Source organism: Triturus cristatus, chromosome 5_1 (assembly GCF_964204655.1).
Source record: "Triturus cristatus chromosome 5_1, aTriCri1.1, whole genome shotgun sequence".
Taxonomy (NCBI): Eukaryota; Metazoa; Chordata; class Amphibia; order Caudata; family Salamandridae; genus Triturus; species Triturus cristatus.
In genome coordinates this window covers 163,172,135-163,199,511 of record NC_140587.1, presented here as the reverse complement: position 1 = coordinate 163,199,511, position 27,377 = coordinate 163,172,135, and the positions used below count along the sequence as shown (strand labels likewise).

General features: G+C 47.2%; 1 protein-coding gene across 1 annotated transcript in view; it reads left to right on the top strand.

The window, feature by feature from the left end:
• LOC146830518 (complement C4-B-like) overlaps positions 1 to 27,377 on the top strand; it is a 554,995-nt gene that overhangs the window by 504,746 nt on the left and 22,872 nt on the right. Inside the window, exons 34-37 of the mRNA XM_085604724.1 lie at positions 8,816 to 8,906; positions 14,885 to 14,959; positions 15,447 to 15,549; positions 16,256 to 16,345. Coding sequence (XP_085460850.1) covers positions 8,816 to 8,906; positions 14,885 to 14,959; positions 15,447 to 15,549; positions 16,256 to 16,345 — 359 coding nt within the window. The remainder of the gene's footprint in view (positions 1 to 8,815; positions 8,907 to 14,884; positions 14,960 to 15,446; positions 15,550 to 16,255; positions 16,346 to 27,377) is intronic.

Sequence of the window (27,377 nt, the reverse complement as noted above, 5' to 3'; positions counted from 1 at the left end):
TAATAGTGGCGGCTGCAAGAAAGGGTCATGCTGTATCGGCGTCCTCCTCCGTTCCTCCGGATAAGGAGAGCAGAACCCAGGGCTCCTGGGGGCGCAGGGCCTGCTCGTCCGCAGCGGCTTCCCTCAAGCTCCAGCGCGGCGGCGCTGTTGGGCAGATACGATAGGGCTCTCTGGGACTCTATGGAGCGGTTGAAGTCCAAGCTCCCAAAGGAGGACCAAAAGGACTTCGAAGAAATAGTCACTGAAGGGTCACTGGTGGCTAATCAGTCGATTAGCACGGCGGCGGATGGTGCGCTGCTCTCAGCCCATTCTTACACACACGGCGTATGCGCCAGGAGGTCGTCCTGGTTGCGGCTGACAGGGCTCAAGCCGGATGCGCAGCAACGGATTTTAAACCTCCCGTTCTCTGGCACCTCCCTCTTCGGCACTCACACGGATGAGGAGATGGGGCGCATGAAAACTGAACTGGACACCCTCAAAGCTGTGGGGTTGGAGAAGAAAAAAGAATTCAAGCGCCGTTTTAGACCCACCCTACGCAAGGGGCCTCAACAGAGGGTTCAAACCCCTCAGTGGTCTCAGAGTAAAACCCAAGGCAAATCGCAGTTTTGAGGCGGAAAGTCCACCAGGGGCAGAGGTGGACACCAGCAACAGCAACAAGAGGAGGAAAGTCATGAGCTGTGGCTTCCTGTACGACCGTTGCCCACTCCAGTGGTCACAACATCTGGCAGAGTGGGACAGCATCACAAAAGATCGCTGGGTGCTGAATATACTGCGAAATGGATATGCGCTACGTTTTCGAGCGCGTCCAAAAGACATACCGCCAAAAAAGTCCCGTCCTCACCACTTAAAGCTGCTCCAAAAGGAGGTGAGGGCCCTTCTGCTAAAACAGGCCATAGAAAAAGTTCCTCCTTCGCAAATCGGAAAAGGAGTGTACTCCCGGTACTTTCTTGTGCCCAAAAAAGATCAAGAGCACAAGTTTCGGCCGATTCTGGACCTTCTTCTCCTAAACAAAGTCATCGTCAAGGAGAAGTTTCGTATGTTGGCGCTTCATCAAATCTGTCCACATCTGCAAGTAGGGGATTGGTTGTGTTCGGTGGACCTCCAAGATGCGTACTTCCACATATCAATTGCGAGACATCACCGCAGGTACCTGCGGTTTGTGGTCGGAAGCAAGCATTATCAGTACAAAGTCCTTCCATTCGGGCTCAAGTCGGCTCCGCGAGTCTTCACCAAATGTATGGCAGTGGTGGCGGCTTGCCTACACAAGCAGGGTCTATTCGTCTACCCTTACTTGGACGACTGGTAAGGCTCCATCCCAGCAACAGGTGAGGAAAGACTTCCAGACCTGTCTGAGACAGTTGCACGCTCTCGGCCTTCACGTCAACATGGCAAAGTCCGTGCAGCAGCCCACTCAGACCATCCACTACCTTGGCTCCGTTCTGGACACAAGCGTGGGAAGAGCGTATTCTTCAGGGGAGAGACGGTCTTCAATGAAGCGGAAATGCAGGCTTATGCAGCAGATGCAGAGGCCTTCAGCCCGGCAGGTAGCATCTATGCTGGGATCCATGGCGTCCTGCATTTTTCTCATTCCCAACGCCAGACTGCGAATGCGACCTTTGCAGCAAGCTCTAAAGCACCAATGGGATCAGTCCACAGGCCGTTGGGAAGATCAAATCTCTCTCTCCCAGGTGGCGAAATCTTCCCTTGCATGGTGGACTCGTCAGGACAATCTGATGGTGGGAGTCCCTTTTCACCAGCCACTTCCGGTGCAATCGGTGGTGACAGATGCGTCGCTGCAAGGTTGGGGGGCCCACATGGGGTGCCTCCATATACAGGGTCGGTGGTCTACAAAAGAGCAGGGCTACCACATAAATATGCTGGAACTCCGGGCAGTCCACCTTGCTCTAAAGGCGTTTCTCCCTGCAATCAAGGCCGATTCAGTCCTGGTGCAGACCGACAACACCACGACCATGTTCTAACTCAACAAGCAGGGCGGGACTCGGTCACGTCCTCTTTCCCTGGAGGCACAGGCGATCTGGCACAGGCTGCTCGCCCGGAACCTCTCGGTAGTGGCAGTGCACCTTCCGGGGAAGTTGAATCTCAAAGCAGACGCACTTAGCAGGCACTTCGAAGATCAGCCAGACTGGGTGCTACACGACGAAGTGGTGGCGGACCTGTTCCATTGTTGGGGTCGTCCAGAAATAGATCTGTTTGCAGACGACGAAAATTCAAAATGCCACGCCTTCGCGTCCAGATTCCACCGTCCAGGGACCAGGGGGAATGCTCTTTTGATGGACTGGTCAGGGACATTTGCCTACGCCTTTCCGCCCCTGCCTCTGATTCCGAAGGTGGTATCCAAACTGCTCAGATCCGACATGAAGATGATCCTCATAGCTCCGGACTGGCCGCGCCAGTGGTGGTACCCGGACCTTCTCCATCTGTCGGTGCGACCTCACAGGCGACTGCCTTGCAGGCCGGACCTGCTGTCCAAGATGGGCGGGAGGATTCTGCATCCCAACCTTCCCTCACTGAACTTAACAGCATGGCTCCTGAGGTCCTGCAATACGGACATTTAGGTCTGCCGCCTGATTGCATGCATATTCTGAAAGAAGCGAAGCGACCCTCCACAAGAGCGTCTTATGCGTTTAAGTGGAAGAGGTTTTTCATTTGGTGTAGAGAGAATCACCTTGATCCTACGAAGGGGCAGGAGGATGTCATTCTCCCTTACCTTCTGCACTTAGCGAGATCAGGCTTGAAGTATGCATCAATCAGGGTCCACTTGTCTGCCATTACAGCGTACAGGAGGTCTCCCAATCAACCTTCTTTTTGCCAGATGCAGGTGGTCAAGGACTTCTTACAGGGGTTGAAGAAAGTTTACCCCCCTGTTCGAAACCCTTCTCCTCCGTGGGAGTTGAACTTAGTATTGTCCAAATTGATGGGCCCACCTTTTGAGCCAATCCACAGAGCTTCCTTGCAGCATCTGTCTTGGAAGGCCGCTTTTCTGGTAGCCATTACATCGGCACGCAGAGTAAGCGAAATCCAGGCGCTGTGTACTAAAGAGCCGTACACAGTTTTTCACCAGCACAAAGTGGTCTTGAGGGCACATCCATCTTTTCTCCCTAAGGTAGTGTCTGATTTTCATATTAATCAGTCCATTTCTCTTCCATCCTTCTTCCCGAACCCAGCGACCCCGGCTGAGCGGTCGCTTCATTCCTTAGACCTCAAGAGGGTACGTAAATTCTACCTAGAAAGTACCAAAGGCATTAGGAAGACGGATCAACTATTTGTCAACTATGGCGCCATGAGAACAGGCTTCCCAGCAGCTAAGAGATCCATTTCCAGATGGATTGTTTCCTGCATTACCCTAGCCTACCAGCTGGCGAAAAGGCCCTTACCTTTGGCCCCTAAGGCTCATTCTAATAGGGGGAAAGCGGCCACAGTAGCTTTCTTGCATGATGTTCCAATGGCAGAGATTTGCAAGGCGGCCACCTGGAAATCGGTTCATACCTTTACCAGGCACTACTGCCTAGAATCCGATTCCAGGACGGATGCCCAAGTAGGCCAAGCCTCCTTGAGGAACCTTTTTGGGTAGCTTGGTCTATCTAAGCATAAGGTTCATTCTCTGTTTCTTTCCTTTGCCCGCAGGGGGATGAGGTGAGGCTCGCTATTCTATTCTAATGCTTATGACTATTGATGAGGATCCCCTGGAAGAGAAGGATTAGTTACTTACCTGTAATCCTAGTTCTCTTCCAGGGGTATCCTCATCAAAGTCATAAGCAACCCTCCCGCCTCCCTGGGCAAAGGTGTGCTATCTTTTTCAGAGGTAATTATTTCTTTGTGCCATGACTTTTCAGTCTCCGCAAAGAACAACTGACCTAACTGCCACCCCTGAGGCATGATGGGATGTTGGGGGTCAGGTGTGCCTTAAAGGCACGGTGTCAGTTTTTGCTATGCAGCTATTAGTTAGCTTTTCAGTCTTTTTAGACTGGGTATTTGCAATGCAGCCTGGGAGCTTCCTATGCTTTCAGTGATTTCTAAGAATTTCTGCTGTTTTCTGAGCATTAAAACAGTTTCTAAACAAGTTATAATGTTGTTTCTCGTGTTTATAATGCTATTTTTTTATGTATAGTGGAAATTCCTTACAGCATGGTTCAGCTCTAGTGTTTATTGGCTGCAGTTGCTTGTGTATACATATAGGTATATATGTATGGATATATATATGTGGGGCACATATAATATACTGTTTCCGGGATCCCGCGCCTTGGCGGGAATATTCTAATGCTTATGACTTTGATGAGGATACCCCTGGAAGAGAACTAGGATTACAGGTAAGTAATCCTTCCTCAACAGGTCTTGCAACTGGTGATCATGGATATCGGAGGTCTCTCCCCCCCCACCCTAACCTCAACAAGCCTAACAAAAGAAAACACACAGTGTCCAGAAGCCGCAGTACGAGACCCCGTCCCCTAGGTAAAACAGTCAGTGGGGTGCATCTGTGGCCGACGGTGTCCCTCCTGTCCCAGCCCACCCGCCTGCCGCCCCCCAGCTATGCTCTAGCACACTTATCTGACCTCAGTGCTTGTTAAGCATCGGCCCCAGGTCCAGAGTCCGCCGTCAAAGAGGCCAGCACTGCTCGACGTTCTTGTGCTATCGTCTCTGGATTCGGCTTCGAGGGGGTCCCGGACCGGCGCGTGCACCTAACTCTCTGCCATCGCCCCCGCCGGAATTTCTTGTCTTGACTCAAGGTTTTGTCCAGTGGGTCTTGCTCAATGTCCAGGAGCTGGCATGCCTCTTGCAGGGAGCGTATTTGCCATAACTTGCCGTCCCACTTGAAAATGATGCGGAATGGCTGCCCCCACGAGTAGGAGACACCTTGGTTGCAGAGGTGGGTTGTGACCAGATGAAAGTCCCTGCGTCTCTGAAGGGTAGAGGCCTCCAAATCCTGATATAAAGCGACAGTGTGGCCTCTAAAAATCAAGGGCTGGGCATTGCGGGCTTTGCGCAGGATAAGTTCTTTAAGTTGAAAGTCCGGTAGAAAGGCCAAGATATCAGGGGGAAGTGCTGGGGCCTTCCCCTGCAAGCCAACTCTGTGAGCCCTGTCTATTTTGATAGGAAAGTCTTGAGTTTCTTTTAGCACGTGACGAAATAGCTCCTGGAGGTACCCATTGATATCGTTATTCTCTTCATTGGAGGGAACACCTCTCACCCGAATGTTGTTCCTGCGGGAGCGGTTTTCTGAATCCTCCGCATGGGCCTGGAGGTCAATTTGTTCTACTTGTAAGCGGATCACTTCCTGCTGCAGTTGCTCGACTTCCTCATCACGAGACTTTCATGATCCTCCATAGATGACACCCTTTCGCCCACCGCGCACTTCTTTCATTTCATCTGCAAATTCTTTTTTAAGAATATGGAGATCATCTCTAAAAACTGAGAACAACTGGGAGAGGAAGGCTCTTGTGACTGGTTCGTCCCTTTGCTCCATCTCCTGCCCTCCGGGAGGGGCTGGGGAGACACGGCCCCTCCCTCCAGCTGCGCCCAACATCTTGGCAAACAAGTCCTTGACGGACCAATCCTCCTTCCCCTTCTCTTTGTCTTTCTATTTCTTTCCACGCGTAGTGGACATGTCTGGGTTTCTGGCATGGGGTAAGGCGGTCGCTGATGCGGGTGGGTCGGCCCATGAGCGGACGAGTGAGGCCCAGGTGACGTGCACCCCTCATGCGGCACAAAGGATCGGTGGCCTCTCACGTCCCCCCTGCTTCTGGGGCATTGCAGGTCAGATGCGTAGTAGGGCTGGGCCAGGGCACAAAGTCCACGAGGGCACCCCCCGAAGCTGAGAGAGTGCACAGCATTGCGTAACCCAGTTGTCTTCAGCCGAGAGACCACAATGGCCGCGCACCCGGGCAGAAGGGTGAGTCCGCTGTTTACACCCCCCCCCCCCCAGGGTTCTGCAGGGGCAGTAGCCCCACCCGCGAAGTCGCCGCACCACTCAGGGTGTGCCCTCCCAATCCGATGCACGCGCCGAGCAGCCCAGTTCAGTCCAGCGCGATAGCGTGGCCCTCAGGCGCAGCAGAGTGTCACGTACCAGGGATGTATCACCGCCCCTCTCTTGCTCCCCAGGACTTCAGGTGGAAGGCCAGACCCCACAACGCCTCAGTTGGGGCCACTTCTACTCTCAGACCTCCTTAAATCGTAGGTTATTCAAAAGCCTTGCCGGGGCCCCCCCACTTCACCCTGCATGGCCTCGGGTACCTCTGTCTGGGCCAATTCCTCCTCGTCCTCCCGGGCGGCGGTCCGGATGAGCGCTCGGTCGGAGATCCCGCCTTGGCTGGCAGGGAGAGTCGCAGGGAAGCACCGGGCCGCTACCGCTAGCCTTGCGGTCGCAGATCTTCGCTGTCGCGGCCTTATCGGCAAGCCTCTTGCAGCACCAGGCAGCCTGCCACCAGGATCACCGACCCCTCCGCACGGGGCCCAGCAGCATCTTCGTCCCTGCACTCACCAGGCGTCCAAGGTGTGCCCGCCGTACCGTCCCTGTCAGATCCGGGTGTCAGCAGGTCACCAGAGTCTTTTTACATCACATGGGGGTACTCCCGCATTTGTCTGCCGTCCCCCTAGGCCCTCTGTGAGAGCCGTGTGCCATTTTGGAGTCCAGAGCTTGGCGCCCGAGGACGCAGTTTCTGACTGATTGGCAGCGAGGGACGGTCCCAAAACTTGTCCCTGTGTGCCCGCTGCCCTTCGCCGTAGCTCCAGGGGTCCATCGCTCAAAAACTGCGCCGGAAAGCGCCCAGGCCGGCAGGCGGTGATCTGGAGATGAGCGGGCTGCGTCTTACCCGCTCGCCATCTTGGCCACGCTCCACCTTTTTTGAACTCTTTGTGTGGTATGTCGGAGCCAACAAAGGGAGGGTTGTGCAGAAACGGCCCATCTCCCAATGGATCATGCTCTGCATTAAGACCTGCTACACATTGGCCAAGCATCAACCCCCAGCAGGTTTGCATGCTTTTTCCACCAGAACAAAAGCTGTGACTACGGCATTAGCACATGGAGTCCTGGTCCTAGTCATCTGCAATGCAACAACGTGAGCCTCTCTGCACACATTCACGAAGCACTAATGCCTGGACAGTCAGGTCCATTGGGACGGGCCCTTTGCCCATTTGGTCTTGTAGAACATTTTAGCGTGAAATTGTTCACTGGCCCACCTCCAGGGAGGTATTTCTTGGATATCTATTTCAAGGTAAGGAATCTGCAGCTAGAAGTCTATCAGATGAACAAGTTGCTTACCTTTGTTAAAGCCTTAGCTGGTAAAGACTAGACGCTATCTAACAGCAGATTCCTTACCAACCCACCCATCCTCCCCATTCTACAAACTGATTTCTAGGGAAAGGGATTTTCCCCTTTCAGTGCCCTAGTATTACACACAAGTGGTCAGTGTTCTTCATGGCTCTGCGTTTCTGGTGTGGAAAGTCGCAAAAGAAACTGATGTCAGCATGCTGGGGTGGCACCTATGTATGCACAGGGGATGTCACTTCTAGCATGCTACGTAAAGCAGAACAACACCACCTACCATCCATCAGAGGTACTGGTCACGAAAAACGTCCGGATCCAGGGATAATTCTAAGCTAAGGAACATTCAGCTAGATAGAGTCTCTACCAGATAAGGCGTTACGGAAGGTAAGTAACTAGTTCAATTAGTACACAGCAACTCTTTAAAGGGGAGTGAATGTAGGCTGCAGCTTTTGGTCAACTGCAGAGGTCTTCTGCTTTATTTATGGTGGTGCTTAGATTAGGTAAAGTTTCCTTTAAGGTGAGTGCCACATCCTTAACAACTTTATATTGCCATTTATGGAAAGTGATATATTATGTGTGGCTTGCTGTGATCAGATCTGCTATTTCAAGTCTGAAATTAATAAAAAGTAATCCTTGATGTGGATCCTCGTCTACGGATCAGACGTCCCACCAGCCTTCGTGCCCGTCTGTTGAATCTAGTTATCTGGTTATCTGTGTTTATGTCATTTAATCCAGAGAAATAATTAACTGCGAAATTTCCACACTGGATATACACATAAAAGCACACATTTTTTTTAATGGTCCCTATTGACTCCCTTGAAATTTGCTCGATATCAAAACATTTGCAATTAATAATAGTTTTCAATCAAAATGTATATAAATCAATTTAAAGTTTGTGTGATAAGGACCATAAATTCAAAGTATGCAAAATTATATAAATTGCCGAAAGAAGGTAATTTTAGAACGTAAAAGAAAATCATCGACAGCTTGATGGAATCAAATATATTGTGAAGGGGTTGACTACTAAAGAGCTGAATTTTGACTGGGTAAAGGTATAGTCAGTGTGCGATGAAGAATTTCTTTCTTTTAGGTACATATACCTAGGGGTAGACAGGATGCCCAACTAGCACACTACACAGCACAGCTTCAGACTCAGCTGGTTTTTCTACCCCCTTTAGGATTCTTCATTAAACTGAATCATTGGCGCAGTGTGGTTAGTGTCCCACCACTCTACTGAAGGGCCACAGGGCATTTCCATCAATGTGATTGGTTACCCTGTAATTGACTAGACTGGCCTAAATACAGAATGGATGCATATATAAGTTAGAATGTGAGACTGTGGATTGCTCTCTGTCACTTTTGTGTAAATATTGCCTTCCTATTTGATACATCACTTCTGGTCTCCCACTCACCTCTGATGGACAAGAGGCTTGTGTGACAAGTACAGAAAAGCACTGTAAGTTTGTCTGTCATATTGTTTTAAAAAATCTGATGCATCAGTACCCTAAATTTGTGTGATAACTTTCTTTTTAGGCGTGAAGCACGATCAAACCTTTCTGGGATGGCCATTGTTGACATCACCATGTTGAGTGGCTTTGATCCCAGCCTAGACGACCTCAACAAGGTATAGTTATATTTTAGTACATATATGTCTGTGCATGCTTATTGTCAATGAACCTGGCAGAGACTGCTTCAGCATTCCAGAAGATTTTTTGACTACACTATATCATAATAATACAAAGCAAGAGGGGCAATGGGTCAAGCCCCATCCGGTCATCAAGTACTGATTTTTATACGTATTATGAACATTTTGGTTCAGCCTACACTACATCTATTTGGAATTACATCAGTTATGGACATTTTGCGGTTGTCAATGACTTGTACTGTGTTTCAACAGCATGTGTGGACAAGAAATGCCATTATTGGTAGTCTTTGCTTTCAAAGAAGGTTGAATAAAACATCACATTCACTAAGTTACCACAATGCTTACAAAACTCACATTTATGCCTAAGAACAGGGGTACTCATAGTACGGCCCTCGGGCCGCCAGCGGCCCGGCAAGCCTTTCTTGGCGGCCCGCGGACCTTGCAGACATCGTACCGGTGTTTTTTGTTTTTTTTAACAGTGTCAGCAAACACAGACTCTGCTCTGTGGGGGCCCGGGGATTCAAGCGATAGTCCAAGTGGAGCTGCTGGGGCGCTAAGAGGTGAAATACAACAAAGTCTCGTTATCATGCAAATGGTCTCTTAAAGACCTGTGAAGTACTCGGGTGGGGCTGGTTGTGTGCCCTGGAAGGGAAGCTGCCTCAGCTGCCACACAAGCAGAGGGTGGGGGGCCGGGGGGGGGGGGGAGAGAGGTGAAAAAGAGTGACAAGAGAACAGCAGGGTGTGAGAGTCGGGTAAGGGGACAGAGGGTGACAGAGGGCAGTAGGGAGAGACAGAAACAGACAGACAGATAGAGATAGAGACTAACAGAGACAGGGACAGACAGAGACAGATAGGCAGAGACAGGGACAGACAGATAGAGGCAGAGACAGACAGAGAGGCAAAGAGACAGACGGAGAGGGGGAGGGGGAGACGAAGAGGGGGAGACGGAGAGGGGGAGAAGGAGAGAGACGGAGAGGGAGAGAGACGGATAGAAGGAGCGAGGGAGGGAGATAGGGGAGGGAGATGGAGGAGGGAGGGAGATAGAGGAGGGAGGGAGATGGAGGGAGAGGGATGCAGACGGAGGGAGAGGGGGGGAGACGGAGGACAGAGGGAGATGGAGGAGGGAGGGAGATAGAGAGAGGGAGAGAGAGAGAGAGGGAGAGAGAGAGAGAGAGAGGGAGAGAGAGAGAGAGAGATATGTGTATGCCGGGTCCCGTGGCTCAGTGGACGAAGGCGTCCGCTGCAGGGACCTGTGTTCCACCTCATGGTCACAGTTTTTTTTTGTTGCTCTAGCCCCGCCCCCGCCCTCAATGACCCCGCCCCCAAGGTGCGGCCCTCCGTCACAAACCACACTGTAAATTTGGCCCCCAAGAGAAAGTTTGTGAGTACCCCTGCCTTAAAACATTCATTGTATTTAGGATTAACATGAAAATGTGTGTGCTACTGTGGTATTAGAAGCCTGGAATGGATGGAGTGTGGAACGTATGATTGGTGTTATGAAGTGCAGACCATGTGGCTCAGGTGGGTGGGTGCAATGTGGAATATGATATGTATGAGTGGGACAGTTAAGCAGCTCTGGGGGTTGTTAATGGCCCTTTGCTTCTGCTGCTCCTGTTACTATGATCTTAAATAAATGTGCTCACCATGGACCCACCCATTTGTCTCCAGACTTACGTCTACTGTTATGTTGTTCAACATTCAATCAGAAGTAAAATCCCTTAAAGGCGTGTGTCATCTATTAACCTGTAGATTAAGATTTTAAATTTGAGGCATGGATGATTTCGGGCAAATCCCTTACAACGTTGTTCTAGACTCTGTCCAGGAGACAGTCTCAGTTTACTGTACATAGTGTAAGAGATCTGAACGGATTGAGTAGAATGGATTGAGTGTTCAGTTAGGGTTACGAGTGCATTTTTTTACCCATCACTGCATCACATTTAGAGGTCTTGGCCATGATTACACAGCTTCCAACAGCACAGTGGCTGTGCCAGCTCTGGAGATACCACTGTGGTTTGGAGTTGTCAAGAAAACCCCCTTTCTGGGGTCCACTCCAGGGAAAGTTTCCTTAGCCACAAAGGAGGCTCTAGTTTCTGTGGTGAAAAAAGTGACAGAAAGGTATTTTCCACCCGCTTCTGCGGGTTATGCTTACAGTTATATGGTGAATTCTGGATCCAGATACAGCTGTCCGATAACCTCCTACTCTTGCAGGGTATAAGGGTCTCCAATAGAAGCCCCAGAATCAGTTCACACAAATATCTAGATACTTTGTAAGTTAGTGTTCACTATATGCTTCTATGATATAAATCATATGATTTATAAATATTACTCTATTCATAGGCAACTCAGCAATCAGGAATGTTATCAAAATGAAAGAAATTTCAATTCTGAACATTATTCATCACATATCTGTAACCAAGAACTTGCCGCTTGCCTTACAGCATCATATTGTGATGTCATTCATTGTGACTCCATCTAATACCTCTGCGTTCCTGCTGCAAACTGGAGATTTCGCAATTAAATGTTCCAACAGATAACTCATCCCTCAGCCTCTGATTCCTCTCCCTCCTGCTCCCTCGATGAATAGTTTGGATGAATTTAAATACCTTTATCCTCCTAGTATCTCTGTAGTAGGGGGTCACTCATTCGGAGTTCCAATGTTGTAACATTCAGTCATAGACAATGGATAAATATTTCACACTGTCCGCTTTTCAAATGCACCACCAAAGTGGTGGCACAGTGTCAGTGCCTCCAGATGGGCTCTCCCTAACATTTTGGGTTGTTGTTTCCCCACATGTTAGAAATATTACTTATACTTTAGACCACCATCCTTCCTCATGGAGAACTTTCACAGGGTTAACTCCGCCTTAATTGGCGGCGGATCAGCTGCTATAAACTGGCAGATCATCTGCCACATTATGGAGGGATTACCTTTGAAAGATCCATAAGTGTTCACAAAAGCCTCATGTCCTTATCTAGAGCTTGGTGGATGGAATAGTCTATCAGAATGTGACAAATGTCCCATTTACCTAGTTACAGGTGCCACTGGCTATAATCAGGGGCGGAGCAGCGTCGTCCCACTGCTCTCAAAGCAGTGAAAAGAAAAAAAAGGATAATAACCTGGTTATTATCAATTTATTTTTGGTAGCTGCGGGGCTTGGTTAGGGCGGGGCTGGAATGAGCAGGGTGGGCCTGGGGTCACAAGGGGAGACACTGTAAGTGTGCATGATTGTTTGTCCGGCCATTGTGGAATGGCCAAACAGTCATGCGCACTTTGCATGTAACGCACAGCCTGGTGGGGAACATGCACAGGCTCCCAGTCCCCGTCTGAGTGCCCAACCACTCAGACCAATCACAACGCTGCATTGCAGCGTTGTGATTGGCTTAGGGGAGCCTGTGTGTGCGCTTCTGTTCTGGGACATCAGCAGGGAAGCAGAGGAGAGACGCAGCCGACCAAAGAGGTAAGTGTTTTTTTTTTAGTTTGTTTGGCTCCTGAGCAAAATTTTGGGCCCCAGCACTTAATCTTTTCCAAATTAAGCACTGCTGGCATGGTGGAGTTTGGTGGGAGCCGGAATACAAGGGAGCTCTGTAGCGAGCTAAAGAATAATTAAATGAAGAGCAAGATGTATTAAAGTTCTGGCACGGTGTGATAAATTGGTGACATAATATCTCCTCGCGTAAATATTGTGTCCTAAATATTGGCGTTAATAATAGAAAACCAACACAATGAGGAATATTTTTATGAACGATATTTATGACAGATGATATTATGCATACGATATTCTTGCATACAACCCTTATGCACCGGGCAGTGTTGCCATATTAACGTATTCTATAGCATTCGTTTTAGCTCTCTATCAAGAGTGAATAGTGTGAAGGCAGGATAAAGTGTCAGGGGGCATATTACTGACTCACTATGTACAACCAGAGAAAGACAGGTTGAAAGAGTCTACTCGACTATCCACCTGAAGGCACCAAATAATTAAGAAGTATTTGGTTGTCAGCTGAATTTTGGTAAATTGTTAGATAAGTCGATGCAAACAGAAATATTATTAAGGGAAGGGACCTAGTAAAGTAGACCTATACTTTACAGGTGATTACGCCAACTTGCACCCCTTATATTTCCAACTAGGTTGGCACCGATGATCTTTTATTTACCTACTAAAACAGGTTGAGGGGAGCAAAACAATTCAAGATTATACTTTCAATATATACATACTTTAATGGACCACAGACTCCAAACTTCAGTTTTGTTGATTTATTATAAGGCCAAAAACAATTGGATGTAGACACAGCGGAGAATCAAAGTATACAGATACAAAACGATCAATACAGAGCCGAGTCTACGAATATAGGTTATGCAACACAAAAGGCATATAATGACGAACTCCAGAATCAGAATGCAACGAAGAATAGATGCGGAGTCCAGATCTTTTTTCATTAGGAAGAAACAAAAGCTTTCCCTACACTGTTCTAAATGGAGATCCTACCTAATTCCATTCCATCATTTCCCAAAGGTGTCAGCACGTGTTGACTTCCTCATAAGAAATGGGTTGATTAGCTTAAGGCTTTGGAGCTCGCTCCAAGATGCTCCTTCTCCTTCGAAAGCTAGCAGAAGTCTGGTTTCACTGTCCCTGCGCATCATACAAAAAAAATGGGGTTCGATTGGCAATACGTCATCATAAATTTTCCATTGCAACTTTGTCTGTGTGGTGATTTTCCAGGAGCTCTTTTAATTAACTTTCTTTGTTCGAATGGCCTTGGTTCTCAGATAGGCCAGACATGAAAGGCGTCCTCCCTTCTCGCTTCCTAGCAGACTTCTAAGACATTCCAAGTATCTTCTTCAATCTGAAAATAACGAGTTTGCATTCCTGCACCTGCAGTAGGATGAGAACACTCTGTTTTTCGAACACAACATGCATTTAATTATTTAATTCTCGAGATACCAAGGAGATGTGAAACTAAAAACAATCTGTGATTTCAGGGCCTAGACTCGGGCAACTTAAACTAAACATAATTACATTATGTGAATATAATGTCATCCTGTCCCTTATACATTCAGTATTTACAATGCATATGTGGTCCTAATTAAATGTATCCGCTACGATTAATGTATAAATGGTTCAACTAAATACATCTGAATATTCATAAAACACTGCAAACAATAAAATACATATGAGTGCGTCTTAATCATGAGTATAGTGCACCCATACAATATAGAGTGCTGAAAGCGCTCTATCACAGGCAAGGAAAATAGGACCAATATATACCAAATGTTAAAATAACTAACATACTGACCACCTTAAAAGTAAAATATTAGCGCTGTTTTAATTCAAGGCATAGTAACTCAAATGAACTACTGGAGCAGAGCTGTTCTCATTGTGCAAGTTCTTTAGTCCTGTGATTTGTGGTGGTGACCGCCATCTTGGAAGGGGCCGTAAGCATGTTGCCCTGTTTGTTGTACTGTAGTAATGACAGCCCAAAATAAGATGCCACTTAATGCATATACTCATACCTGAAGGAAATGACCTCGAAACCAAAATGTCAGAGTGAAAGTGGTAAATGAAGCACTGCTTTTCGCAAACCCTGAGCATACGCCTGCCACGACTCTAGTGTTACAGCTTGAATGTCAAATCCAGTTCTCACGATTTAGGGGCACTTCTGCTGTACCTGTTTATTTCTGCGTGCGTGTGATTTTGCCTAAATGTGTAAGTATATATTTGCCTCTGCTTGTTTTTGTGTTTCTTTGCATCTCCTTGTCTTTGTGTATTGTGTGTGCGTGTGTGTGAATTTACACGCACCAGCTTGTTTACCTGTATCTCCAGTTTAATACAGCAGTGATTTTCAACAACTCTTTACTTTGCTCTCTGTATGTATATCTTTCTATCTATGCCACTTCATGTCTGATTTGAGCCGCCTTTAGGTTGCATAGTTACTTCTTTTCTGCTTTCTTCATTTAGTTGAAGGATTTGGACGACCGCTATATCAGCCACTATGAGTACGAGCATGGCCGACTTCTTCTCTATTTCGAAACGGTAAGATCGACATGGAAGACCAAAGGACATTTAGCTTCTCTGATTACCTGTAAATCGGTTTTTGGTGTCAGTCAAGTCATTAGCTATCTCTCATCTAGATAGCGGCGACACTGGTGAAGTTGGTTTACTTGCCGAGGTGGCCCGTCTAGAGATGGTTCTGCATGCTGCTGGACAACCCATCATGAGTGGCATGTATAGATGTACTTCTCCATACTGCTGGACAGCCCATCATGAGTGGCATGTATAGATGTACTTCTCCATGCTGCTGGTATGCCATTCTCAATGGCCTATCTAAGTGCGTTTCTGGCCACTCCATCTAAAGGCGGTGCACATGCTGCTGCTCCGTCATTATTGCCGTCATCAGCGGCACAACAAATGCAGTTCTGAATGCTGCTGATCTGGCCCTCTTCTGGGGGAGGTTTGGGAGCTGTTACCTTCATGAGGTTAGAACCCTAATGCTTAGTATTATAACACTTTCTCCCTCCAGGTTCCAGCTGTAAAAGATCACATCAGCTTTAGAGCCACCCAGACTGTCAAGGTTGGTTCATTACAACCTGCCTCTGCCACCCTGTACGACTTCTATGAGCCGGGTAAGACCTTCTGGAAGACCTTCCTATGTCGTAATTCTTGATTGCGATCAGCCGTGTGCCCGGCTACGAATCACTGCCTGTTTGCCCCATTTGGGCGTCTTCCATGACCAGCATATACCAGTAGGTTCAGTAGTCCAGCTGAAAACACACCCAATTCACACAGGTTATTCTGTCTGTAGGGCTGTCCTTGGGTGTCGCGCGGGCTGTGAACTCATACTTTCACAGTAAGCTCTGTACGTCCAAGATTGGGCCACTTTCAGACAAACCATACCTGAGGTACAAGTCTCAGGGTAGTGAAGACAGGGGTGCTGTTATGCACTATCCCCTCCCAGCAGGAGCCAGCAGGGAACAGGCAGGCTTGCCATGTGTCACCAATGTGAGCATCAAGAACCACCAGGAGCTGCACTTGTGACACCTCTGCCCCAGGAGGCTTCTTTCCTGCCCTTATCTCTGTCTGTGAAATGTTGCTGTCATAAAGTATCCATTCCACTCATGTACAATATGTCACCCTCTTCTTGTAATAAAGGTCGCCGGCACATCTTGTGATGTCATCAGTGTCCATAGGCATGGGAGGCCCTCTCATCCAGTGATTTAAGCCATTGTGTATTCTTGCCATGATTAGGTATTTAGACATGGAATTAGTTGCAAATGAGCTTATGTTTTTCTGTCCTTTGGCTACACTGACCATCTCCGTTTCCACCTACAGACCGGAAGTGCAATATTTTCTACAACCTCCCATCCGGGAGCAGGCTGGTGAATTCCCTCTGCACTGAAGACGTATGTCAGTGTGCGGAAGGTAAGTGAGGCTTCTGGAGTTATTGAAGGAGGAAAAGTGCTGAGAATGGTTTGCACTGGTATTTGTCTTCAACAGGGCAGTAGAGTACAGTGATAGGGAGAATGTGCCTTACCAGCCACTGCCCATCCTTTGCACCAGCACAGTAGCTCAGTCGGTGACATCTCCAGCTGCAAAAAACCTGCAGCTTGCAAATGACTCAGAGTTTGAAGAGCAAATGGGACATCCAGGAAAAAGGCAGATGTCCTGCCTCTGCTCCTTTTCATTCCACTTCCCTATTTTGAGAGCGGCAAAAAGCTGCACCTCTGATGATGGAACCACAGTTCACTCTACAGTTGTGACAACCCTTTTGGTGGACGTGACCCCAGCTGATAAGGCGTTGGGCTGGTTGCCCACTTTAGGGCAGCATTTGTGATATCATTTAAGCCAGATTCACTTCTTTGAATCATAAGGGTCTAGGACCAAAGCATTTTCAAATATCCTCATTTTCGTAGACTAAAACTACCAGTGCTTTGGTGATATTGTGCCTTAAGGAACTGTATATGCTATGTTCTTCTTTCTATGACAGAATCCATTGTTGCTGAAGCCTTCCTTGGTTCTGAGGTTCCGTGAGAATCGTAATGAAATTTTTGGGTTTGTCCGAATATGGACGAGTTTGGTATCTACGAACCGCAAATGACGAGTTTAGTGGGTGTACGCGTTTTCGCTACGCTACTATGTATGGTTCGTCTCATTCCTGGGTATGTCCATCTGAACCCTCGGGTTCCATTTTAGATAAGGCATCCATTTTGTCTCTTGCCCTCAAGTAGTCAGCGAACGGACACTGTCCGCTTCGTGACCCTGGGATTCCCAAGCTTTCGCGGAAGACACGTGTTCCTTTGAAGGTGTCTTTATGATGAGGGGGATGACACTGTAAAGGCAGATGGCTCCGCTCGAGGCTCATCTTGCCGTGCTAGCCTATTATTTCAGTCATGCATGCATTAGGCACAAATCCTTTGATCCTGCAATCATGTTTCCGATATTGCTCCCTACACCCTTTTCCAATCTGTTGCTCATCCTTGTTTTTCCTTTGCACCCATTTCTGTCCCTCCTCTTAATTCGTTTACAGTCAGAAATGGAATGTGCTTAATGTGGGGATAATGTGCTTTTACAGTTGGGAACCGGCAATGCTGCTGTAATTATGTTCCGGGTTTCTGTAAACATGATTGCGACCCTTTTGAAGTTTACTGTGGGAACTGAGTTGTAACCTTTTGTTCGCCATGTTGTTCAATGACGAAAATGTGTATAAAAGGAGCGATCCACTTTTGCAATTTGAAGCAGTCTCTCAGAACTTACACGTTGTGTACTTCTTGCGAGTTCTGTATCCCTGCAGTAAATAAATACTGATCTTTGACGCCGCAGGAAGTGTCCCGTGTCTCTGTGTTTGGTACGCCGGAACAGGTAACCCACGAAGGTTTCAGGTGTTGTCCCCTGGCACAGCTGGGCCTTAGAATAGCCCAGTCCTTCAGTTGGCGCCCAACATGGGGCGACATCAGCGGTACCGGTCCAAAGCCCGACGATCGTGAGGAACTTCGTGTGAAATCTCCGAGGGAAGGTGCACCCCGCTTCATCGATCCAGTTGTCGAAATAAGTGGTCCGAAGACTTTTCCCGCGAACATTCCCGCCTCCTGACGGCTGCGACGGACTGATGCCCTGACTGTCGACCTGTTTTGGCGCCTGGCGTAGTCCTTTGTACGGCGAGACGATAGACGGGCCTTCCTGGTGACGCCATTGCTCTTTCAGTTAAGTATTTGTGGGTCGCTCCCAGAGTCCATGGTTTTGTAGTTCCTTTTTGGGACGGTTACTTTGTATTTTTGTAACTTGGTTAAACTTGGTTGTTTGCATGGTTCCATTGCATTTGTGGTTCTTAGTTGTTGGTTCTTAGTTGTTGGGTTTTATTTGACAATTGCAATCGCCAAAAACCGAGGGTCTTGCATTTTTTTTGCGAGGACATCATAATTCGATAGCCCTTGAAGTTTGTAAACTCGGTTAGTGTGCACGATGCCTGGCCGTAGTACTTTGTTTGGTTTCCTTAAATGTTGCAGCACGGATTCCCGGCTGGAGGATTCATGTCCGATACCTCCAGTTGGAACTCCAATTTATGAGCTCTATAGTCGCCACGGAGTAGGTCCTATCGTATATAATGAATATTGGATTCGTTACACTAAAAATGATGGTGTTCTTAGTTGGCCACCACATGGTAGTTTCGAAACTGCAATATTAGATAATCTTGAAGCTAAATTGTTTAAAAAGAAGGCTAGGCCGGCCATGTTTGATTCCTTTCGGTTATGGCATAAAGAGGCCAAGCAGAAAGAAATCAAACAGATTAAGAAAAATAAGAGAGAAGGTATTATTACGGTAATGCGAAATGCAGAACAGTATCAGCGAGACAAAGACAAGAAGGAACAGGAAGTTTTAGCTAGACTGCATCATATGGCGGTGGATAAATGTTATCCGGTTCTACCGTCTAGTTCTGATAGGAAGGGAGAAGAAGCGGTAGAGGATCCATTATTGTCTTATCTATTGAAATCACCACCTCCCTATGCACCCGATACTATGGGTCCTGTGATTCCTCCTGTTCCTCAACCTGTTGTTCTGGTGGCTGCTGGTCAGCCTGTCGTTCCTCCTGTTCTTCCGAATCCCCTTGTGCCCCAAATTGTCCCTGCTCCTTTACCCGCTTTTCTTCCTACTGCTCCTTTGCCTGTACCTCATCAGCCTATTGTTACTACTACTCCTGCTATTTCGACTACTGCTACTGTTTCTACGTTTACTCCTAATGTTGTTGCTCCTGTACTTCTTTCCTCTTCCCCTTCTGTTCGTAGTCCTATACCTAATGCTGTTGCTAATCTCTATTCTCCACTTTTTGGGCCAATACTTGGGTCCGATCTTTCTGATGTCTCTCAGAGGCGCAGTCAAATTCCTGATGGTAGAGAATGTGAGTCGTTAGTGAAAATGGCGCGTAAATGGATTAGGCATCCTGCTAAGTACACTTCGCGTATAGTTTTCGAAACATTTTCTCAGTTTAATGAGCCCACACAAAGATTCGTGTTTGAGGAAATGTGTAAATCCTTGAGAGAAGAGTGGGATAATGAGGAGGTAGACAATGTACCGCCAGAGATGACTGAACTTCAGAATCAGTTCTCGAATGGTATGATTGTGGGTGGTAATGTTCGACGTGCTTTAGAGCGTCTGTTATCTTTTCGATCTACCGTACAACCTCAAGCATTGTTTAAGGACGAAACTGAGCAGCGGATGGCACAATCTGGTCAGTATCCTATGCGGGAAGTTCCCCCAGTGTGGATGCCAGGTGATCCTGCTGCTAATCCTGTTATTCCACCACACTTTCAGAGAGTTTGGATACACCTCCCATGGAAGCGATCGGAAGTTTTGCAGGTGAAGCAAACTTTGCCTGACCCCCGCAAAAATCCGGCAGGTTATTATAAGGAGTTATCCCAATTAGTGGATGCTACTGTTATGAACCTCGCCGATATCGACATGTTGTTCGGTAATGTAGTACCTCAACCGATTTGGGCGAAAATCCGTCAAGAGAATCACGCAGCTGAGTTGGGCGGTGATTGGGCTGCACTTGCGGCGGCTGACGGACGACAAGTTGGTGGGTCTAAACCTGAACAGATCATTGAGAATCTGCCTCAGAGGATAATTACACTTATGAAGACGCTTATGCCAGCAATAAGACTTAACTGGGACAAACTGTCTGCGTGCAAACAAAAGAAGGGCGAGAGTGTCTCCGATTTCTTTACGAGATTTGAGGAGGCATTCATCGATCACAGTGGTCAAGATATGAGCACTGAGGGAGGTCAGCGACTGTTTGTTGATAAATTTGTATCGAATTTGTTGCCTGAACTAAGCAACAAATTGAAGAATTCTGAAAGTTCGTGGGCCGTTTCTACCACTGCTCAAATATTAGCCACGGCCCAATACTACGAAAATAGAGAGAAAGAAGAAAGCGAACGTGCAGATAAGAAAACGAAGGATCTTAAAACTAAGGTCTTATTGCAGCAAGCGTATCCTCCGCGCTCGAATCAAAATGACTCGCAACAACAAAATCGATTACAATCACAGTTTTCTAGGTTACAGTCGCGTACTGACTCCTCTAGACCACGATCTATGTTGGGGTATAATCAATGCGCATATTGTAGGGGTGAGGGCCATCTGAAGTTTAATTGTCCAGTTTTGCGTGACCGGAACAATGGTGTTTCGGCTCGAGGAGGTCGTAGTGGTCCTCAACAAGCATCACGTGGTAGAGGTCACGGTGTTACTCAGAATCAGAATGAGCGTTTCGCCATTTCATCAGACTCGCAAAATTGCTTTGATCGGCGCGATTCATCGTCTGGTAGATCTGCACAGTATCGTGTGGACGACTATTATGTCGAGCATGATGTTGATGCTGATGGTAATTACTAGGACAGCCATAGACAAAGAGAGGGAGTAGTATCGGTTCCGGTTGATCAGAGAGGGCCTTATGTCGCAGTTGCCACATTGGGCGTAGTTGAGCCTTTTCTGTTGGACACTGGTGCAGCGAAAAGTTCCATCATGCATTCGAAACTCCCTGGCGCGCCTCTGTCTGGCTTAACGAATGTTTCCGTTGGATTCTCGGGCGCCCCCGTTAGCAATCCAGTTTCTAGCCCTTTGCCCCTTACAATTGGGTCTCGTGAGTTAGAAGCTCCTTTGATTTTGACTACTGGTTGTGGTGAGAATCTTTTGGGCCTGGATTTGTTGAAGCGGTTATATGCGACTTTGTACTGTTCTCCTGCGGGAGTGGAGCTTACGTTGGGTCAGAGAGTGATCTCTCCTATGTATTTGTCAACTGATAAGCTCCCACCGGAATTGAGTTCTCTTCCTGAGTCTTTGTGGGCAACAGGTCCCAATGACGTGGGCCTGCTGGATATACCACCTTATGCTGTTCAATTGAAATCAAACGCGCGATTGCCACGCATTCCCCAGTATCATATCTCTCTTGATGGAGAACGAGCACTATTAGCGATCATTTACGATTTGATCGATAAAGATGTCATCGAAGAGACTCGGGGTAACGTGTGTAATAGTCCTGTGTTACCTATTTTGAAACGGACTGATCCATCCAAGCCTCCTGTGTATCGTTTTGTTATTGATTTAAGAGAGGTAAATAAAATTGTAATTCCACAGTTCCCCGTGGTGCCTGATATTACAGCTTTGCTGACTCTGATTCCAGCTTCTGCATCATGGTTCTCGGTAATCGATCTGAAGAATGCTTTCTTTAGCATTCCGATTGCTGAGGAAAGCAGAGATCTATTCGGTTTCTCATTAGGTGGTCGCAGCTTCAGGTTTAAACGCGCACCTCAGGGCTACTGTGAGAGTCCATCGATCTACAGCCAAGCTCTTAAGAGTCAACTTGACGCGTTTGTGTTACCGGCTGGTGCGGCCTTGATTCAGTACGTTGATGATCTGTTGGTAGCTGCTGACACTGAACAGATTTGCAAAACTGCTACAGTATCACTGTTACAGCATCTATGAGACTTACATCACAAAGTGTCACCTTCTAAACTACAATATTGTTGTCAAGAAGTAACCTATCTAGGTCACTTATTGTCAAAGGAGGGAAGAAGGTTGACCCCAGAAAGAATTGCAGCGATCGCTCGAATGACTGTGCCAACAACTCAGAGAGATGTGCGTGCCTTTCTAGGTATCACGTCATACTGCAGACAGTGGATTCCGAACTTTTCACTGTTAGCGAAGCCATTGATAGCTCTCACGTGCAAGGATGTTTCGACTCCTTTGCCATGGACGGAAGAATGTCAGAAAAGTTTTTCTGAACTGCGTGATGCGTTGTGTTCGGCTCCTGTGTTAGGTACTCCTGATTACAGTAAACCATTTACACTATACGTTCACGAGAGAGAAGGTTGTGCGTTGAGTGTTTTGACGCAACAATTTGGTGGTAAGCAGCGCCCATGTGCATATTTTTCCTCGACCTTAGACCCGGTAGCTAGAGCGTTGCCGAGTTGTTTGAGAGCGACAGCGGCAGCTGCGGTGTCTATTCGACAATCCGCAGGTCTGGTCATGGATAATATGCTCACAGTGATGGTTCCGCATGCAGTTGACACTCTCCTGAATCGTACAAAAACTCAACATCTGACGAGTGCAAGGTTGTCTTGTTATGAGTTGACACTTTTGGCAAGTCACATACAGATCAAGCGTTGTAATGTGCTGAATCCGGCGACATTGTTGCCGACTAATATGGAATCAAATGATGTACCACCACATGATTGATATTTACGAACTGAGGAAGAAACGAAGGGTCGTGTTGACCTGAAAAACACTCCATTGATAGACCCCGATGGCACTTTGTATGTTGATGGTTCATGTTTTAAGTTGCCGAATGGTGATGTGACGACTGCGTATGCTGTAGTGACGTTGAGTACGGTTGTGGAAACTGCGAGATTGAGTCAGAATTCAGCGCAAGCGGCAGAGTTGATTGCGTTGACAAGAGCGTGTGTTTTGTCTAAGGGAAAGCGAGTAAATGTGTTTACTGATAGTCAATATGCGTTTGGCATTGCACATAGCTTTGGTCGATTTTGGAGAGAAAGAGGATTTATGACATCACATGGTACGAAGATCCAACACGGACAGCTCGTGAACGATCTTTTGGATGCACTCACATTGCCTAAACAGGTGGCAATCATTAAATGTAGTGCGCATCGAAAGGTTACGGATGATGTTGGTCGTGGTAATGCATTTGCGGATGAGATTGCTAAGGAAACGGCTAAGAATCTTACGACCCGAATGTATGTTACGAGTTCATTGAGGTGGCCGACGGAGACTGGTATGTGTGAAGACACTGTCGAGAGCGTGAAAGCAATTCAGAATGAGGCCACTGAAACTGAAAAGACCAAGTGGAAAGAAAGCACGGGAAAGTTAGACACGCATGGATGTTGGGTTGACTTGTCGGAATGTCAGAGGTGGATGTTACCGGACGCATATGTGCTAGCCGTTGTGACTATGGCCCACGGTTTGTCACATATTAGTGCGAAAGGTATATGTAAGTTGTTGTCCCCGGTATGGAAGAATGATGGTATTGCTAAATGTGCTGAAAGAGTGGTTAAGAATTGTATGGTGTGTTTGATGCATAATCCTGGCAAGGGCACCCCCACTCCACCCGGCCATTTTGCTCCTCCTACATGTCCCTTTGAGGTTATCCAACTGGACTTCATCCATATGGAGAGATGCAATAACCTGAAGTACGTTTTAGTTGTGGTTTGTGCGTTCTCCAGATGGATCGAGGCCTATCCTCTTAAGGATAATACTGCCCTGTCCACAGCGAAAGTCCTACTGAAGGAATACTTTTCTCGGTATGGAATGCCACGGATTGTGTGGTCAGATAACGGAAGTGAGTTTGTGGGAAGCGTGATGCAGAGTGTGTGTAAGGGCCTTGGAATTCGACAAAAATTCCATAGCGCCAATCATCCCCAGGCAGCAAGTTTGGTTGAAGGGTACAATGGTACTCTGAAACTGAAACTTGCGAAGATACAAGCTACGACTGGTCTGTCGTGGCCTGATGCCTTGCCTCTGGCTCTTTTATCGACCAGGGCGACTGTGCACTCTCGAGTAGGGCTTAGCCCATATGAGATTGTGTTCGGCCGCCCTGATAGTCTTGAGTATCCAATGTTAATTGATTATCTTCATGATCTAACTGCTAAACTGAGGTTAATTCATCAACAGGTCTTTGAAGCTCTACCGGCACAGACAGAGGGTCCTGGACATCGGCTCCAACCGGGTGACTGGGTTGTTACCCGCAATTTTGGCAGAAAACGCAACTTGGAGCCGAGATTTGTGGGTCCCTTCCAAGTATTGCTGGCTACAAGGACTGCAGTTCGGTTGGAAGGCAGAAAGAACTGGGTGCATGCCACCCATACCAAAAAGGTTCCGATCCCTTTACCAGCAGACAATTGGGTGAGAACTGGTATTGTGGCAACGGAAACCGAGACCCCTCTATGTTTCGTGCCGTTTAGTGATGCTCAACTTGTAGGAAACAATTCATTGCAGCCAGACACATCTGTTGAGTCGTCCGTTTTGGAGAACTCAAGGTCTGAATTGTCATCTGATCGATTGAACACTGTTTCACAAGTTGAACAATTATTTGAAGAGCAGACTCGACCTGGAAGAAGTCGATATTTTCTTTGTTCACATGACAAAGACTAATAACATTTTTCTTATATTGTCCTTTACTGTTGCCACGAACATTAAGAACAATTGCATCCTTTACTGATTTTCGAGTTCCTTTTCATGTGTACTTTTTACAGCTAAGAGACTTTTTATTAAATTGAATGTTTGTTTAGAAAACCTATCATCCGGGTTGACCGTAGGGCCGTGCGGGTACTTCCTTCTGTTTAGCATGTTCCTGATACTAGGTCGGTTACTTTTTGTCGATTCCTGGGAACTCCTGGGAATTGATAATCGCTACTCAGAACGAAGTGCGTCAAGGACGTCACGGACGGTTTTTAGAGGATGGCATTCTCTGAGCTGTTGGAAGTAGAAAGGATGTCGGCGCAAAGATCAAAATTGCATAAGATTGTACGAACAAAATGCTTTTTGTTTCAGGTATTCCTGCTGTTTCTGACTGTTTCTATGCTATTGGTGGGTGGAGTATATTTTGCGATACAGTCGTTATTGCCTTCCATTTCACCTACTTTGTCTCCTAAACCAAGTTCTATTACCACTGTTTCTCCACATTCCTTTCATCCTTTGCCCCAACATGAACAGGTTAGACGTGCGGAATTCATGAATAACTCTTTCGTTCAACTCCTACATCAGCATCAGTTGGTGATGAATACTACCAACTGTTGGGTATGTGGGTTAATGCCACATACCATGGATAGGGGCATTCCGTATTTGGTTCTTCCTTACAGCTCCCAGGGGTCAGCTCGAGCATTCCAAACTATGTTCCGTAGTGCACTAGATTCCTACCCCAGTCGAGAGCCACGTTCTGCAAACTTCGGTCCTGGTCCGTATCACAAGCCTTTGGCGATAGCGATTGCTGATTTAGATGCATCGCTTATTCCAGATGAAGAGGTGCAAGCATATGAAGATCTGAGTGAGGCTGAGTATAGTACGTCAGTGGGTGATAGACAGCTTAAGAGCTCGTCTCCAATATGGATCGTACCCCACCTCGGTAATTTCTGCTTGAAAGGTCTTGGTCGAAATCCGAGAGCCCAGTTTGGGAAGAGTGCTTGTACTGATACGTATGTTCTACTGATGCTCTCTTCCCCTGTTTTCCTGACTGCCAAGGGTACCTATTTCGTATATTATGAACGTGCATATACATGGTAGCCCCGTGACTTCTCGGGTACCTGTTATATTGCGAATCTTTTGCCACCGACTTTTACGGTTGCCTCAGACTATCACAAGACTAGAGTTGTGAGAGGCGTTATTAGCGAAGAGGACACTGCCGGTCAAGAAGCAGGAGATTTCTTTAAGGGTTTCTTGCCGTTTTGGGGACCTATGGTTAATAGTAGGAACCTGAGACAGTTGACCCGTGTGGTAGAATTGACTGCTAACATGACTGCAAGTGCTCTTGGTAACTTAACAGCAGAACTTACAAGTGCTCTTGGTAACTTAACAGCAGAACTTCAGGCGGATAGACTCATGACGTTGCAGAACCGTATGGTTCTAGACGTTGTTCTTGCAGATAGAGGTGGTGTGTGCAAGGTGATCCATTCGAGCTGTTGCATTTTCATCCCTGACAACGCTCCAACTGTTTACCAAGCCATCTCGAAGTTGCATAAGATTTCCGAGTCCATACACGTGGACGAAGGTGGTTGGACGCTTCTAGGATGGTTTTGGGGCCTGATGTCAACTTGGGGTTGGAAGATTCTGATGATCATAGGGGTTGTCGTAACGTTTCTGTTCACGTGTTGTCTTTGTGTGCAGTGTGGTCCTGCCTTATGTGGCCTCTGTGCTACAACGTGTATAAGACGGCCATCTGTTACCAAAGAGACATTGATGGATAGAATGATGTTCCAGCAACAACTGAACGATTTGATGAATATCGAAATCGATTCTGATCTCGACTAGACCTTGCCTACATGAGGGCAAAAGGAGCGTCTGAGGTTCCGTGAGAATCGTAATGACATTTTTGGGTTTGTCCGAATATGGACGAGTTTGGTATCTACGAACCGCAAATGACGAGTTTAGTGGGTGTACGCGTTTTCGCTACGCTACTATGGATGGTTCGTCTCATTCCTGGGTATGTCCATCTGAACCCTCGGGTTCCATTTTAGATACGGCATCCATTTTGTCTCTTGCCCTCAAGTAGTCAGCGAACGGACACTGTCCGCTTCGTGACCCTGGGATTCCCAAGCTTTCGCGGAAGACACGTGTTCCTTTGAAGGTGTCTTTATGATGAGGGGGATGACACTGTAAAGGCAGATGGCTCCGCTCGAGGCTCATCTTGCCGTGCTAGCCTATTGTTTCAGTCATGCATGTATTAGGCACAAATCCTTTGATCCTGCAATCATGTTTCCGATATTGCTCCCTACACCCTTTTCCAATCTGTTGCTCATCCTTGTTTTTCCTTTGCACCCGTTTCTGTCCCTCCTCCTAATTCGTTTACAGTCAGAAATGGAATGTGATTAATGTGGGGATAATGTGCTTTTACAGTTGGGAACCGGCAATGCTGCTGTAATTATGTTCCGGGTTTCTGTAAACATGAATGCGACCCTTTTGAAGTTTACTGTGGGAACTGAGTTGTAACCTTTTGTTCGCCATGTTGTTCAATGACGAAAATGTGTATAAAAGGAGCGATCCACTTTTGCAATTTGAAGCAGTCTCTCAGAACTAACACGTTGTGTACTTCTTGCGAGTTCTGTATCCCTGCAGTAAATAAATACTGATCTTTGATGCCGCAGGAAGTGTCCCGTGTCTCTGTGTTTGGTACGCCGGAACAGGTAACCCACGAAGGTTTCAGGTGTTGTCCCCTGGCACCGCTGGGCCTTAGAATAGC